Genomic DNA, 16,262 nt, shown 5'->3' on the forward strand with positions numbered 1-16,262 from the left:
GTGCTGGAGCCTATCCCAGCTGTCTTCGGGCGAGAGGCGGGGTTCACCCTGGACTGGTTGCCAGCCAATCACAGGGCACATATAGACAAACAACCATTCACACTCACATTCATACCTATGGACAATTTAGAGTCGATTGAAAAGATATAACTGAGAAATATACAAACATGTACCAATATTCATTCATTCATTCATTTTCTACCTCTTATCCTCACGAGGGTCACAGGGGTGCTGGAGCCTATCCCAGCTGTCTTCCGGCGAGAGGCAGGGTACACCCTTGACTGGTTTATTATTATTATTATTATTAATATTATTATTATTATTATTATTATTATTATTATTATTATTATTATTATTATTATTATTATTATTATTATTATTATGTGCTTGTGTCCATTTTTTCAGGAGCATTTGTAAACAACAGACCACATCAAATAACGAAATTGATCAGGCCATGATGCCAGGTTGTATGTTGACTTTAAATGAAATACTTTGGAAAGAACAGGCGGGCCATATTCAAACACTTGGCGGGCCGGATGTGGCCCCCGGGCCGTAGTTTGCCCACCCCTGGTTTAGATTCTGTTCCACAGATGGCGCTAATGCACACCAAAGCTGCTTGCCAACCGCCAATAAACAACAGAAGAAGAAGAACACGGTCTGACAACTTTCCGTTTGAGCGGGTACAAGATACCTCAATGGGATTGGTTAAAGCAGGGGTCTCAAACACGCGGCCACTAGTTTGAGGCCCCCGCCTTGATATGAAAGGCCCGCACTAACATTTTGATATGGATGCTGTATGGTATCATGTACCCAGGAAAAATTATTACGTTTGATTCATGTTCATGTTAAAGGTTAAATAACTCTTAATAGTTATTCTCCCTATCCGTGTGGAAGTGGTAAGTATTTGGCTATTTAAGTTTAAAGGAAATAACTTGAAGGCTACCGTTTAGGTCGCTAGCTCTCTAGTTTGCGAGTTAGCATGTGTCTCAAGAGTAGAGATGCTGCTTTTTCGCATGGAGAGGAGCCATTCGGGGTGGCTCTGGCATCTAGATGGGCATGCCCAGCCAGGAGAAGGCGCCGGCGCCGACCTAGGAGGGATTGGAGTGGAGGGATTATGTCTCACAGCTAGCCTGGGAACGGCTTGGTGTCCTCCCGGTGGAACTGGAACTGGAATTGGAACTGGAACTGGAGGAGGTGGCTGGACTTCCTGACTGAGACCGCTGATGAAAGACTTTTTATTTTTACTTTTTTTTATTACTGTATTAGTTAGCTAAAACATGCTGTTTTAAAATCTAGTTTCAAATGCAATATTTATATTTGTGTGTATTTACATTCCCTTCACAACAAAAATAGCAATGTAATATAACAGCAGCTACAGTTATATACCTCAGGTCGCCATGGGGTGTCGCTGTTGCACACAGTGAGGTTATATCAGTGCTACGTTACTTTTACTTTCACTTTGAGTCTGTACGGTGCAGTTGACGTCTGAAGGAAAGGAGGCTCTTCTTGAGATATATATTATTATCTCTTGTTTTTCGTCTTCATTTGAGACTATTGAAGCTGTTTTTAACTTTAAAAATACTTCGAAGAGATCTGTTGCTGGTCCATTCATCTACGTCGTTTACAGTAAGTACAGTACATTCAATCCCGACCTTCTCTTCATGAAATTATTTCATTAAAAACAATTATTAACTGTTCGTGGGAGAATGCTGTTTGAGATTCATTAGTATTTCGTTTCAAAGAAATGCAGCGTCGAGAAGGAGAAAACAAAAGTGAAAGGTAAAATGTAAGTAAAGTAAAATGTCAGTCAATGAAGTCATGATGTGCGGCAGATTGGCGCCCTCTGCAGGTAGGATAGTTGCACAGCCATGCTGCTTAAACGTAACCAAACGTCCACTATGTGATGTGGATCAAATCAAACAATGTCAGGTTCATTACAAGGTAAAAAAAAGGTCAATCACAGCAGTAAAAGTATAAAATAATATATAATAATATAAAAATAATACACTAATAATAATTAGGAGTAAATTATGAAAATCTTTTTCATAAATCCACCAATGAACCGTAGGGAAAAAATGCTAATAATAACAAGGGTATATTGTTCCTAGCTGCTGTTTCATGTGTAAGCTATAGAGGGCAGTCGTGTTCAGCATGGCGGTTAGAGGAAGCGTTTGGAGCAAAGGGATAGAATAAGAGATTGAGGAAGTGGTGGGGAGTGTTGATGCCGTGACGACAGTAAGTTGCTGCTGTTGGCCAACCGAATACAGCCATTCTGACGTGTAGTTATTCAGCCGCCATTACAATAGAATAGTGAACATGAGCCCCGCCACACTTAACCTCACACTCGCCTTACTTACTCAACCGCTTAAAGCGAATGAGAACGTTACACAGTCTTAACGTTACCGAGCTAATGCTAACAGAACGAACAATAGCAACTGTCCCCGCCCACAACTGCTGAACACCGGTCACTGATTACATTGGCTGATCCCGGCATGCACTGCGGTCCCACGAAGAAACCACAGATATGGAAAGAAGTAGAACGCTCACACCCGGATACAACACAGAGCGCGGTGTCGCCGCCGCGCCGCCATCTTGTGTAGCACAACTCGGCAGCTCAGGCTGATGATACTCATATGTTTTTATTATCCCATCACTTCCCTACTTCACTAAAAAATCAGGCTTTTATTCCCGAATATGATATTCAAAGTTTGAACTTTGAATGACGATCACCTCACTGTCACTTTCATTATATGATATGAAGTGATGAGCCTTAATTTCTCAAAAAATTCACTCGTTATTGTCATTATCGCAGCTGTGTATCTAATGACCTGTGAAAGGTTTTTCCACATCCCTTCGCCAAACGGTTGGAACAGCTTACAGCCGCACAGTAGGGCATTTTAATGCCTTATCGCGTCCAGATTTTCAGAAACCATTAGTAAAAAAAAAAAGTTGCTAACGAACAAGGTAGTGCTACACAAGATGGCGGACTCACGGTGACAAAAACGTACGGATCATGACTTTTCTACGTAATGTAGTTCTGTGGAAGAAACGCAGCTTTCTGATATGATGTTTTAATTGTTCCCGAATATAAATATTTTTTAAAGTATTTATTCGAATTAATTATTCATAAAAAAAGTCATTATTCGTGCCGTATTTGGGTTCGGCTCCACCTCCAAAAGGTAGGGAGCTACAACATCACTTTATGTATAGCACATTATGGAAGGGATATAGACTAACTGTTCATTTGTTTTCTTGACTGAGTTGTAATTGTGTAATTACTGATCAATTGGAAATCAATTGCATTTTAAGGCGAACTTGTGAAATATTTTCTTATCAAGGGAGCAAATAAATATAAACCTACATGGAAAAAACAGTTAGCATTGCCAAAATACAGTGGTATGAAAAAGTTTGGACATTTTTAAGGTTTTTTTCAGTTCAAGGGGAGCTATTATGCTAATTTTCAGCCCTTTGTATTGACTTGTGGACTCCTATAGAGCAGCTACACATGATAACCCGCACAGAAAGCTTTCTAGATCTTCCAGAATCAGCACCTATTCAGGTATATCACCTGTATTAAAGCACCGAGATGCGTTTTTTTCCTTGACATATACAGTATATAGTAACTTCTTAGCATATCTTAGCATATATGTGTTTCATTTGTCACAATGCGGCCCTCACTGGGAACAGGTAGCCATTAAAGGTACATTGCAAGTCATTAAAGGGATGTTAAAAGTCAAACAGAAGGTGGTGCAGCTGTACCTAATGTTATGGCCAATGAGCTCTGACGCTGTGCTTCCAGACGTGGGCGCACGATGCACAAACGGAACCACCTCCTCGTCCCGCTGCTCCTGCTGTGCGTGGACGTCTGCGCGGTGCGTGGCCTCCGCCTCCTGCAGCTCTCGATGCTCCTGCCCAGGTTCCCACTTGTCGCCCTGTGGGCAGAGGAGCTGACCAGGGCCGGCCTCCTGCTCGTCACCTCCGTTTCCTGTAGAGGAGACCTCTCGTGGGCAAGCAGCTTATTGGTGCTTTGCTTGCACCTCCCGGTCTACGTCAGCCTTCTCTCTGGGATGGGGTGGTCCAGCGAGGAGGAGGTTTGGGGATGGCACTCCTGGGAAAGGGTGAGTTCTCTTGTTCTGTCATTTTGGGGGGTGGGGGCGTACAATATGAGCAATACATTTCATGTATGAATTATTACCAATGACATAGACCAGGGGTCGGCAACCTTTACTTATGAAAAGAGCCATTTTAACCCCCTTGCACACTAAAGAAAAATAGCCTGGAGCCGCAAAACATATGTTTAAAACAATTTGGGAATATCAAAGTAGTTCAGATAACACAAGACGAGTTGGAGTACTCTTGCTAGTATTGGAGATAAACTTAAATAAATGTATGTGTAAACTACTGGAAACTTACCTGATTTGTTTACTTTGGCGCAAACAAGTTCCCATGCACCAGTTTTTCAATCACAGGGCACATATAGGCACATATAGACAAACAACCATTCACACTCACATTCATACCTATGGACAATTTGGAGTCGCTAATTAACCTAGCATGTTTTTGGAATGTGGGAGGAAACCGGAGTACCCGGAGAAAACCCACGCATGCACGGGGAGAACATGCAAACTACGGGTGGAATTGAACTCGGGTCTTCTAGTTGTGAGGCCTGTTCGCTAACCACTTGCTCACCGTGCAGCCCATGGTAAAGTATTACTTATTTTCCTTAGTGTTTACTTGTGTGAGAGAGAACTGAATAGCATCCCGTCTGCTGTCAGAACTCAGTCAGGATGCATTCATGGTCTCACACAAAGTTGGATTTTTTTAAACTCATTACAAAGACATGCATTTTCCCCACTCGGGTGTTAAAAAATATTCAAACATTGCAAAGGGAGCCACAACAAAGAAGCTGAAGAGCCACATGCGGCTCTGGAGCCGCTGGTTGCTGACCCCTGACATAGACAAATCAAATGTCAGGTGTCTTAATTTCACTTTTTACAATTGTATTACAGTCACTAATGTTAAAACCAGACTTGCCTGTACAGTTGTAAAGGTTTTAGGAGACCACAATTTGACCCCGGAACAGAACTCGAAGGTTACCTTTCTGGTGCTTGTATTTTTGCAGTTGTTGCAGAGCTACGTCGTGACGGCGGTGGCGTGGATCTATTGGAGTCAGTACGTCTCGCTCTGGACGTCCGTGAGCGGAGAAGCAGAGAAGCCCAAAGAGGACATCGGGTCGTCTCTGAGGAGACTGATTGGATTCATGCGACCTTATCTCGGACGATTTGTTTTTGTGCTGTTCCTCGTACTGTTCTCCTCCTATGGTAAGTGGAGCATTCATTCATTCATGTTTGCAGTACCTGAAAGCTGAATGGTGGTGAATTCCTCTGTGTATTATTTCAGTTAAAATGTTTTTTATTTTTATTAAAAAAGGTCCAGGGTGTTGCAGATGGATGGAACTATGATTTTACTGATTTTTTACTGAATAAAATCTTGATTATAATTTTTCAAGTAATTAAAGTGAGGAATCATTCTGCATTATTTATTTAATTTTGTAAATGTCATAAAAAATTTTTTTAAAAAATGTGAGTATTTAGGCGGCACGGCGGTCGAGTGGTTAGCGCGCAGACCTCACAGCTAGGAGACCAGGGTTCAATTCCACCCTCGGCCATCTCTGTGTGGAGTTTGCATGTTCTCCCCGTGCATGCGTGGGTTTTCTCCGGGTACTCCGGTTTCCTCCCACATTCCAAAAACATGCTAGGTTAATTATTCATTCATTTTCTACCACTTTTCCTCACGAGGGGGGTGCTGGAGCCTATCCCAGCTGTCTTCGGGCGAGAGGCGGGGTACACCCTGGACTGGTCGCCAGCCAATCACAGGGCACATATAGACAAACAACCATTCACACTCACATTCATACCTATGGACAATTTGGAGTCACCAATTAACCTAGCATGTTTTTGGAATGTGTGAGGAAACCGGAGTACCCGGAGAAAACCCACGCATGCACGGGGAGAACATGCAAACTCCACACAGAGATGGCCGAGGGTGGTAATTGAACCCTGGTCCCCTAGCTGTGAGGTCTGCGCGCTAACCACTAGACCGCCGTGCCGCCCCTAGGTTAATTCGCGACTCCAAATTGTCCATAGGTATGAATGTGAGTGTGAATGGTTGTTTGTCTATATGTGCCCTGTGATTGGCTGGCCACCAGTCCAGGGTGTACCCCGCCTCTCGCCCCAAGACAGCTGGGATAGGCTCCAGCACCCCCGTGATCCTCGTGAGGAAAAAGCGGTAGAAAATGAATGAATGAATGAATTTAAAAAGGTGATGAGTTATTGTCTTCTTATGGTTTTAATGAAATAAAACTTTTTTTTTAAATGAAGAATACCATATTGTTATAAAGGTGGTCTTTCTGGCATGAAATGAGGAAAAGTGTCTAACGCAGGGGTGGGCAAACTTTTTGACTCGTGGGCCGCGTTGAGTTAACGAAATTGTCCGGGGGGCACCGGAAAATATATTTAACACACACAATATTTTACGTTTATAATTCTATTCTAACATTCTGCATTGAATTAGTTGTCTAATTTATTTGTAAAAGTGTCATACTATCAGCTGTATGTTCTCGTGTCCCTTTTTTCAGGAGCACCTTAAACATCAGACCACATCAAATTATGAAATTTAATTTTACTTTTTTTGTGTGTGTTTTTTTTTTTTAATGCGACTTGCAAGTCATGTTGCCAGTTTGTATGTTAAAAGTTGAGATACTTAGAAAGCAACTGGCGGATTCAAACGCTTGGTGGGCCGCATGTGGCCCCCGGGCCGTAGTTTGCCCACCCCTGGTCTAACGGGATGTAATGTCTTTGCAGGTGAGATGGCGATCCCGCTGTACACGGGCCGTGTGACCGACTGGATCACAAACCAAGAGGCGCCGGAAGCTTTCCACGAGGCCGTCAAGATCATGGCAACGATGACTGCCGTCAGGTGAGCTACAAGAAGCTGACCAATGCAAAGCTCTGGTTTTGCATGGATGAGCATTATATTCACGCGTGTTCCACCAGCGCGGTGCTGGAGTTTATGGGCGACCTGGTGTACATCTCCACCATGCGGTGCATCCACACAGCGGTGCAGGACAGTGTCTTCCAAGCGGTGCTGAAACAGGACATCGCTTTCTTTGACGCCACAACCACAGGTCCGTTGTTAGAATCCGATGATGACAAAGAGATATAAGATGTACATATCACCCAAGTATCGCTGTTGCCGTTCCAGGTGAGTTGGTGTCCCGCATCACCAAGGACACGGACGACATGAGCGAGGCGCTGAGTGAGAAGCTGAGCCTGGTCATGTGGTACACGTCCCGTTTCCTCTTCCTCCTGTATTTCATGATGACGCAGTCGTGGAAGCTGTCGCTGCTCTCCTGCATGGGGCTGCCCATCATCTGGGTCATACCCGAGTTCATCGGGCGCTTCAGTCAAGTAAACGTCGTGCCAATAACAATTGATGCTGTGTCATGATGCTCCATAATGACTGAAAAAATGTATCAATCTACGACATCTTCTCCCATCTTTAGACGCTGTCCGCGAAGGTCCAAGAGTCGGTGGCTAAGGCCAACCAGGTGGCGACAGAAACCTTCTCCTGCATCAAGACAGTGAAGAGCTTTGCCAACGAGGACGGCGAGACGCAGCGCTACAGGGAGGCCATGGAGGAGATTTACGGCCTACATAAAATACAGGCTGCAGTTTATGGAATAACGACATCGGCCAATAGCGTGAGTGGAATACCATCATTTGGATCGTTTGCATATCGGGGGTGTCCACAGCTGGCAGCATTGGAAAAATACCGTTGACAAAAAAAATTAATATTTTAAATATTCATCAAAGGAAAAAAAGTTGTAATCTAATGAGAAAACCTGATTTTCTGCGAATAATGAATGAAGACAACCTATTAAGTAATAATATTAGAGTAATATTATGTTGTCATTTTTGTCACAAGTTATTATTTATTATTATAAATTTATTATTATTTTATGTTATTATTTTACGAGAATAAAGTCATAATAATAAAATAATATTTACAAGAAGAGGCTTGAAATACAGTAAAGTCTCGTTATATCGATATTGTCGGGAGTCGGAAAAAATATCGATATAACCGGACTGTCGATATATCCGATCCTGCGCCGAACTGCATTAAAAGTGGGCAATAATGCACTCGACATTGTTCTATGGCAGCTTAAATCAATCTTTGCTTAAGGATTTCAATACCAAAAAAGAACACGGCGAACGGCTGCTTCCAGTCAACTTTATTTTTCACACTTCCACCACCAGAGCGCAGCACACACACCGATTCCCGCGCTTCCTGGTTCACAGGTCATGCTCAACCCGCCCCACATAGCTGGCCAAACACATGCCTGCAACAGAAGAACCAACTGACATAGCATACACACCTATTCCTACGAAGACACAAGCGTACAAATACATGTATTTAATTGTGTTGTATTCAGATATCTTTTTATTCTATACACACGAGAGAAACCACGAACGCAGTTGGTTCTTTTGTTGCAGGCATGTGTTTGGCCAGCTATGTGGGGCGGCTTGAGCATGACCTGTGAACCAGGAAGTGCGGGAATCGGTGTGTGTGCTGCGCTCTGGTGGTGGAAGTGTGAAAAATAAAGTTGACTGGAAGCAGCCGTTCGCCGTGTTCTTTTTTGGTATTGAAATCCTTAAGCAAAGATTGATTTAAGCTGCTTTTGTATCGATATAAGCAGACCAAATTGGCTGGCGGGAGATGAAAAGGGCATCGTAGTAACCGGATTATCATAATAACCGGGTATCACTAACGGAACTAATTATATCATAAAAGACTAGAAATTTGCCGGGAAATGAAAATAGTATGTAATAAGCAGTAATTCGTTATAACCGATATCGATATAACGAGACTTTACTGTAGTTGGAAAAAGCAAACAAAAACAACAAGTGAATATTCCTGTCACTCATTTTGTAACCCTTAATGCTAAGTACATTTTACTGCATCCCATAAAATTCACTCAAAACACGTGAATTCATCTTAAACGACGTGGTGTTTTTGAACGCAACTCCTCATTGCCCATAATAAAACAGTTCAAGCTTATTCAAATAATCTACTAAAGGAATTATCCATGCATTCATTTTCTATGCCGCTTATCCTCTGTAGCGTTGCATGGGTATGCTGGAGCCTATCCCAGCTGACTTCAGGACAGAATGAAATAAACCAGTGTTAGGTAAATAGATTTTCAGACATGTGTGCCATCTCTTAACTTGATTTACATTTTCAAATGGGCATATTTCAGACATAGTGCGACATGGTGATTAATCATGATTAATTCATTTGCATTAATGAATCATTTGACAGCCCTAAAAAAAGTTTTTTTAAAGTAAAATTAAGTAAATTTTAAGTAAAATTACGTGAAAACACAAAAAAAGTTGTGGAAAATGTTATAATGTTACAAGAATAAAGTCCAAATTTTATGAGAATACTGTCATAATATTAAGAGAGAAGAAGAAAATTGAAATATTTATATTAATTAAAAAAAAAAACAACTAACAAAGTTCATACTACTATGCTTTTTCACCAATCCCACAAAACTGAAATATCATTTTTGCTCAAAATATATGTTTCTGAGCACATGTGTACTAAATATCAACATGGCCCTTTGCATGCATCCTTTCATTTTTCAGTATGGGTGGAAAAAGTTTGGACACCCTTGGCTATGTACTGGAAAACAAACCCCACAATTGATTCTCCTTCATCCATTCATTTTCCCCAGTTGAGCACGTTAGCCATGAAAGTGTGCATTCTGTACTACGGGGGGATGCTCGTGACGAGGGGGGCAGTCAGCAGCGGAACGTTGGTCTCCTTTGTCCTCTACGAGCTGCAGTTTGCTTCTGCTGTGGAGGTGAGCCGCAACCTCAATACGCTTGTTGCCATGTCTTCCAATGTTGTCCTCCAATCTTTTTCAGGCCTTCATGCATTCTTACCCAGAGGTGAGGAAGGCTGTCGGCGCCTCCGAGAAGATCTTTGAGTATCTAGATCGGAAACCTCAAATACCCCCGGAGGGAACTTTGGCCCCAGCGAACCTGGAGGGACACGTCCAGTTCAAGAATGTTACTTTTGCCTACTCTCAGAGCACTGATGACGACAGCCTGGTCCTCAAGGTTAGCCAACAACGCCATCAGCATCATCATTAGCGTCATTGTATATCAGTGGTTCCTAAGTGCGGCTTCGGGGCCATTTGCAGACCGCAGGTTGTTTTTTCTTGGCCCGTGGAAAATTCTAAAAATGCAATGAAACCAGAAAACGATAAAAAAAATAACAAAAACAAGAAAAAAGTTAATTTGCATAAATTGATATTCGAATCGCTGAAAGCTGCACGGCGGTCGAGTGGTTAGCGCGCTGACCTCACAGCTAGGAGACCAGGGTTCAGTTCCACTCCTCGGCCAGCTCTGTGTGGAGTTTGCATGTTCTCCCCGTGCATGCGTGGGTTTTCTCCGGGTACTCCGGTTTCCTCCCACATTCCAAAAACATGCTAGGTTAATTATTCATTCATTTTCTACCACTTTTCCTCACGAGGGTCGCGGGGGGTGCTGGAGCCTATCCCAGCTGTCTTGGGGCGAGAGGCGGGGTACACCCTGGACTGGTGGCCAGCCAATCACAGGGCACATATAGACAAACAACCATTCACACTCACATTCATACCTATGGACAATTTGGAGTGGCTAATTAACCTAGCATGTTTTTGGAATGTGGGAGGAAACCGGAGTACCCGGAGAAAACCCACGCATGCACGGGGAGAACATGCAAACTCCACACAGAGATGGCCGAGGGTGGGAATTGAACCCTGGTCTCCTAGCTGTGAGGTCTGCGAGCTAACCACTAGACCGCCGTGCCGCCCCTAGGTTAATTAGCGACTCCAAATTGTCCATAGGTATGAATGTGAGTGTGAATGGTTGTTTGTCTATATGTGCCCTGTGATTGGCTGGCCACCAGTCCAGGGTGTACCCGGCCTCTCGCCCCAAGACAGCTGGGATAGGCTCCAGCACCCTCGCGACCCTCGTGAGGATAAGCGGTAGAAAATGAATGAATATTTGAATCATTACTGACCGTTTGGTGTAGGAGCTGTTTTAGGACAGGGGTGTCCAAAGTGCAGCTCAGGGGCCTTTTGTGACCCGACGCATATTGTAGAAATAAAATTCAATTATGAGAAAAATTGAGCATTTATTTAGCCTTTTTACAAAGATAAATATAAATAAAGTACAAATTAAAATTATTGAAAAAAATATACAAAATGATCAGTGGCGCTTTCTAAAAATACAGCGAAACAACAGAAGTACAAAAAAAACCATCAGCAAAAATGGGTAAATCTGAAATGTTGATATTAATAACACAAATAATAATAACAGGCAGTTTCTTCTCTTCTTCCACCAGAACGTTTCCCTGGAAATAAAACCCGGGTGCATCACGGCACTTGTGGGTCTCAACAGATCAGGGAAGTCCACCTGCGTCAAACTGCTGGAGAGGTTTTACCAAGCCCAAAGCGGGGAGATCCTGTTGGACGGGTTGCCGTTGCAGAGTTATCAAGATACTTATCTTCGGCAGAAGGTGGGTGGCTGTGGAATTGAAAACGCCAACAGGGATCTGAGAGAACATGATCTGACGTCGTCTTCCTCACTCGTCACGGTTGTCCGTAAGATCGCCGTGGTGAGCCAGGAATGTCTGCTGTTCGCTCGCCCCGTGTGGGAGAACATCAAGTATGGCTGCGATGCCAGCGACGAGGACATGTACCGAGCCGCCCGCCTCGCCAGCGCCCACAGCTTCATCACGGCGCTGTCAAAGGGATACGACACAGGTGCATACCAGAGGCTCGGAAGTCGACGAGTTGACACTTGAATGAGCAACAATAATCTGCTGTTGGTTAGACGCTGGCGAGAAAGGAGCACAGTTATCCGGAGGGCAGAGGCAACGTATCGCCATCGCCAGAGCCTTGATCCGACGACCCAAGATCCTGATATTGGACAACGCCACCAGCGACTTGGACACGGAGAATGAACATCAGGTTTGATGTATTTAGGACCTGGGAAATCTGGTTTGTTTCACCACTGATTTGTTTGCATTTCCAATTCGATTTCAAGCTTACTAATCAGACTTCAAAGTGCGGTCTGGGGGCCATCTTTTGTGGCCCTTTCACAGGCAAAGAAAGTCACAAAGTGCTTAACAATCATATCAAAAATCACAGTATATACCTGTATATGTATAGCCCGAGTAAAACAACAGTCCAATCAGAAGTGAAACAATTTGAAAAGGTACTTTACATGTGATTAGCAACCACTTGAGTACTCCATACACTTTGTGTACTGTCTGTTAGCGCTGGCTATGAAGGAGCCTAGTCCAGTATGCTTTGAGTAAAAGGATACACTATGGACAAAATTGTGTCATTGATAGGGAGGTAGTGATGATCTAATATTATTTAAATTATTGAATATTATTAAAAAAAAAACAAAATCAGTTGACTGTTTTCTCAGTTGAACCATCCATTGCCCCTAATTATTTGGGGCAAGTAGCACAACAACATTTTACAGATACAACTCGGATTATAAGGCGCATTGTTGATTAATGAAAGGAAAATGAAAGGCTTTCCAACACACTTCACACCCCACCTCTGCCTCATCCTGCCACTTTGACACTCACTACAGTAAACCTCGGATATATCGGACTCGGATATATCAGAAATTCGCTCACAACGGACAGATAAAAAAGAAGCGATTTTTCTGTAATGCATTTCCAATAAAAATTCATTGCATATATCGGATTTTTTATAACGGATTTCGCCTATTTCGGACAAAATCTCCAGTCCCGTTCCAATGCATTTCCATGAAATTTCCCTGGCATATATCGGATGGCCGCATCGTGGCGCTCCGATTCGCCGAATCGTGACAGGCCGCTATACGACGTCGTTTGCAGCGTTTGCAGCGTTGCCTGCGCGTCCAGGTACATTGGAAACATAGTCAAGGAAGTGCCTTTTTATAACGGATAAAATCCCATTTACGCATATACCGGATATAAATCCGATATATGCGTAAAACGGACATTTTCCGGTATACGCATATAACGGATTTCGCTTATATCGAACAAAACCAGTCGGAACAATTGAATCCGATATATCCGAGGTTTACTGTATTTACTAAAAACAAATATTACATATAATATATAATATTAAATACTTACTAAAATTACATTTTTCCTCATAATATTACAAGTTTCTTGTAAATATGTGATTTTTTTCTTTTGACTTATTCCTGTAAAATGACAGCTGTTAATTTTCTAACTTTCTTCTTGTAAATTTTCTTCTCATAATTTTGACTTAATTTTGTTATTTCTCTTAAGTTTTTCTGCAAACTAATTTTACAAAAATTACAACTTTATTTTTTGTATTGTGTGTCACGCATAATGGATATAAAAACATTTTTCTTTACTATTTCAACTTGAAGCAAAATGACTTTATTGTAAAATCACGAATTTTCAATTTTTTATGGTTTCTTTTGTTAGATTATATATTTAAAATGTACTGCGGGCCAATAAAAAAGATGCAGAGGCAGCACATTGGACCCCCCCCGGCTACAGCGTTTGTAGATGCTACAATAATAATACAATCCAATAGTAATATTCAAGCAAACTGAGCTCTGTGTTTTCTAATTGCACCCAACAGGTCCACCAGGCTTTGCTGAGCCAAGGCAAGGAGTGCTCCGTGCTGCTCATCTCTAACAAGATGAGTGTCGCCAAGAAGGCCGACCACATCGTCGTCCTCCACAACGGGATGGTGGAGGCACAGGGTTGCCATGACGAGCTGCTGAAAAGAGGTGGCCGTTATGCTGAACTGGTGACAAAGGAGGGGCACTGAGATTGTGGACATAAGGAGGCAGTGCCTTAAAGCCTATGTTCCCATAGTGAGGTCCATGTACCCCCAGAGGGGTACACTAATTGTCATACGGAGTATGTGACTAAAAACGAAAAACAAATTATCGCCTAACATTCACAATTACAAGTGAACGCCTCATGGTGCAAGGAGAAGGCAGCATTGAAGTTGTTTGCTGCTCTTTGTGCATCACATGGCCAAATAAGAACATTTGATGATTATTTTGTCGAGTAAGAACGTCATATGTCTGAAGGGGTGTGTGACTGTAATGCGTTTAGGAACTAATGCCTTAAAGCAGGGGTGCTCACACTTTTTCAGCATGCGAGCTACTTTTAAAATGACCGAGTCAAAATGATCTACCCACTACAAAAATGCAAAACATCTATTTATTTTCAAATGTATTGAGGATTATTTGTACGTACAATGTATGTTGATGTACCTTACATAACCAAATGAGCCAATATTGCAAAACACACATAATTAACTATTAACATTTTTTGTAATTACCTGAGTTTACTTTGATGACTTGCACTGAATTGAACCAGCCAGGGATGCATAGTCCGGACAGTAGCTGCTGATGGCCAGCCTCAAGCACACTTCCAAATGTTTATCAGTCATGGATAATATCCATATCATAATATCCGTATAATATTCCATATCCGTATGGAAGTGATATGTTTTTTGCCTTTTTACTTGGTCCAGTTTTTGCCTTTTTACTTGGTCCAGCTCCTTCACTCATTTTAGTGACCATAAACTTTAGCGAGGGCTTTAAAATCTAACGCAATTCGCCGACTAGCTTAGCACTTTGCATCGTTGTTTACGCATGAGCGGTGACCTAAAGGTCAAAATTCAGTTGTCATCTGACTGGTTGTCCTGTATGTCAATCAAGTAACGGGGATGGATGATAGGCTGACATCGTAAGTTCTGCTGCACTTAGAGACGTCGTTTGATTTGATTGGTCGCCCGAAGGGCAACATTCAGTTGTCATCTGAATGGCTGCCCTGTATATCAATCAAGTGACGGCATTGATGCTGGGATGATATTTTTTTAATGTCACGCCGCGATCGACCAGCGATCGACCGGTAGCTCGCGATCGACTTAATGAGCACCCCTGGTTTAGGAACTACTGTCTTAAAGGGTGTCATATAGACTCTATGACCATTTTTAGCTGCACTGTACCTGCCTGGCTCCATCTTATCTCTAGCATACCTGCCGTTGAGCCAACTTGTGTTCCTACAGCGGCGTTCTAAGTTGACTTATACCTAAATGAACACCTTGCACTGTGCCCAAAACACACTAAGGACATGAAAAAATACAGTCACAAAAAGATGAAATACAAAAAAGTTATCACTGTCCTTTCATCAGCAGATCACATATTCAATGATATCATCTTTCTCCTTCATGATGGTCCAGTGTCGGTCCGTGTTTATTCACTTTCCCAGATTTATAAAGGTGGTGGCTTTCCTTTCCTTTTCTTTTCCTTGCACCTGGCGAGGAAGAGGGAGGGGAATGTTGTCCTGCCTTCATGTTGCTGCGCAGGACTACATATTCTTCTGCTGTGCTGACATAACTACAATAATCCCTCCTTTACTGCGATGAATTGGTTCCACACCTGACCGTGATATGTGAATTTCCACGTAGTACCACTCCTTATTTGTAAATGGAATATTTTTGTTATAAGAAAAGACCTTCTAAATATGTTTTGGAACATTATTAGTGCCCTCTAGATATGAAATAGCATACCATAGTGACCTTTACACTCATATTACCTAATATAGTAAACATAAGAGAAAGTAAGGCTCATGTGGGTTGCTGTAAATGTGTTCTGGTGGAGGGCGGACAGGAAATGACATTGAGGTTTGTGATTGAGTTTTAGCTTGGCTTGGGTTAAGGCCATGGTACTATTTGTAAGTACGGCCTCAAACCAGGGGTAAGTAGAGCAGGGCTCCGACTGCGCAGTGGGAAACCAGCATTAATTGTTAGAGTAGTAGCTTTTTTTTTTTCTTTTTACAATTTTCGATGTGCATCTTGAAGCCATTTGTACCATGAGCCCTCATAATTGCAGGGAGAAACAATTGGTGCTAAATTGTTCACAAATAAATTTTGATATGTATTTGCCCAACATGTTTGTGCTGTTTTTTTCTGATTAAAACGGTATCGGTATATCAATACTTCCCCTCTATTTACAGTACCTGGTATTGGATGTGCTGCAGTATCGCCAAATTAGCTAGGTGGCTAACATCGAACGCTACAGGAGTTACAGGCTGGCGTTTCTGGGCGTGATGCTTTGTGATGTTGACAGACGTGTAGCCGCAGCCAATCG

At 42.4% G+C, this 16,262-nt stretch overlaps 1 protein-coding gene across 5 annotated transcripts; it reads left to right on the forward strand.

Moving 5' to 3' along the window:
• The first annotated feature begins 1,469 nt into the window (after nucleotides 1–1,469).
• tap1 (transporter 1, ATP-binding cassette, sub-family B (MDR/TAP)) lies at nucleotides 1,470–16,061 on the forward strand. 5 transcript variants are annotated; one of them, XM_058053451.1, is made up of 13 exons: nucleotides 1,470–1,626; nucleotides 3,800–4,118; nucleotides 5,123–5,321; nucleotides 6,864–6,978; nucleotides 7,056–7,186; nucleotides 7,264–7,469; nucleotides 7,565–7,762; nucleotides 9,797–9,925; nucleotides 9,990–10,184; nucleotides 11,455–11,628; nucleotides 11,719–11,875; nucleotides 11,946–12,082; nucleotides 13,733–16,061. In XM_058053451.1, exons 2-13 carry the CDS (start codon nucleotides 3,813–3,815, stop codon nucleotides 13,922–13,924), a joined length of 2,139 nt encoding a protein of 712 aa, XP_057909434.1. In that variant the 5' UTR covers nucleotides 1,470–1,626; nucleotides 3,800–3,812; the 3' UTR covers nucleotides 13,925–16,061. The 5 variants fall into 5 exon arrangements, with proteins under 5 accessions (XP_057909434.1, XP_057909435.1, XP_057909439.1 ...); XM_058053452.1 differs by lacking the exon at nucleotides 1,470–1,626 and adding an exon at nucleotides 2,154–2,235; XM_058053456.1 differs by lacking the exon at nucleotides 1,470–1,626 and adding an exon at nucleotides 2,989–3,004.
• The last annotated feature ends 201 nt before the right edge of the window (nucleotides 16,062–16,262 follow it).

The sequence above is a fragment of the Doryrhamphus excisus genome, chromosome 17 (genome assembly GCF_030265055.1).
Source record: "Doryrhamphus excisus isolate RoL2022-K1 chromosome 17, RoL_Dexc_1.0, whole genome shotgun sequence".
Taxonomy (NCBI): Eukaryota; Metazoa; Chordata; class Actinopteri; order Syngnathiformes; family Syngnathidae; genus Doryrhamphus; species Doryrhamphus excisus.

Coding starts and splice junctions, on each gene's coding strand:
- tap1 (XM_058053451.1), top strand. CDS start 3,813: ATGCACAAACGGAACCACCTCCTCGTCCCGCTGCTCCTGCTGTGCGTG. Junction 7,187..7,263: donor CTTTGACGCCACAACCACAG/GTCCGTTGTTAG, acceptor TTGCCGTTCCAG/GTGAGTTGGTGTCCCGCATC. Junction 7,470..7,564: donor TCATCGGGCGCTTCAGTCAA/GTAAACGTCGTG, acceptor TCCCATCTTTAG/ACGCTGTCCGCGAAGGTCCA.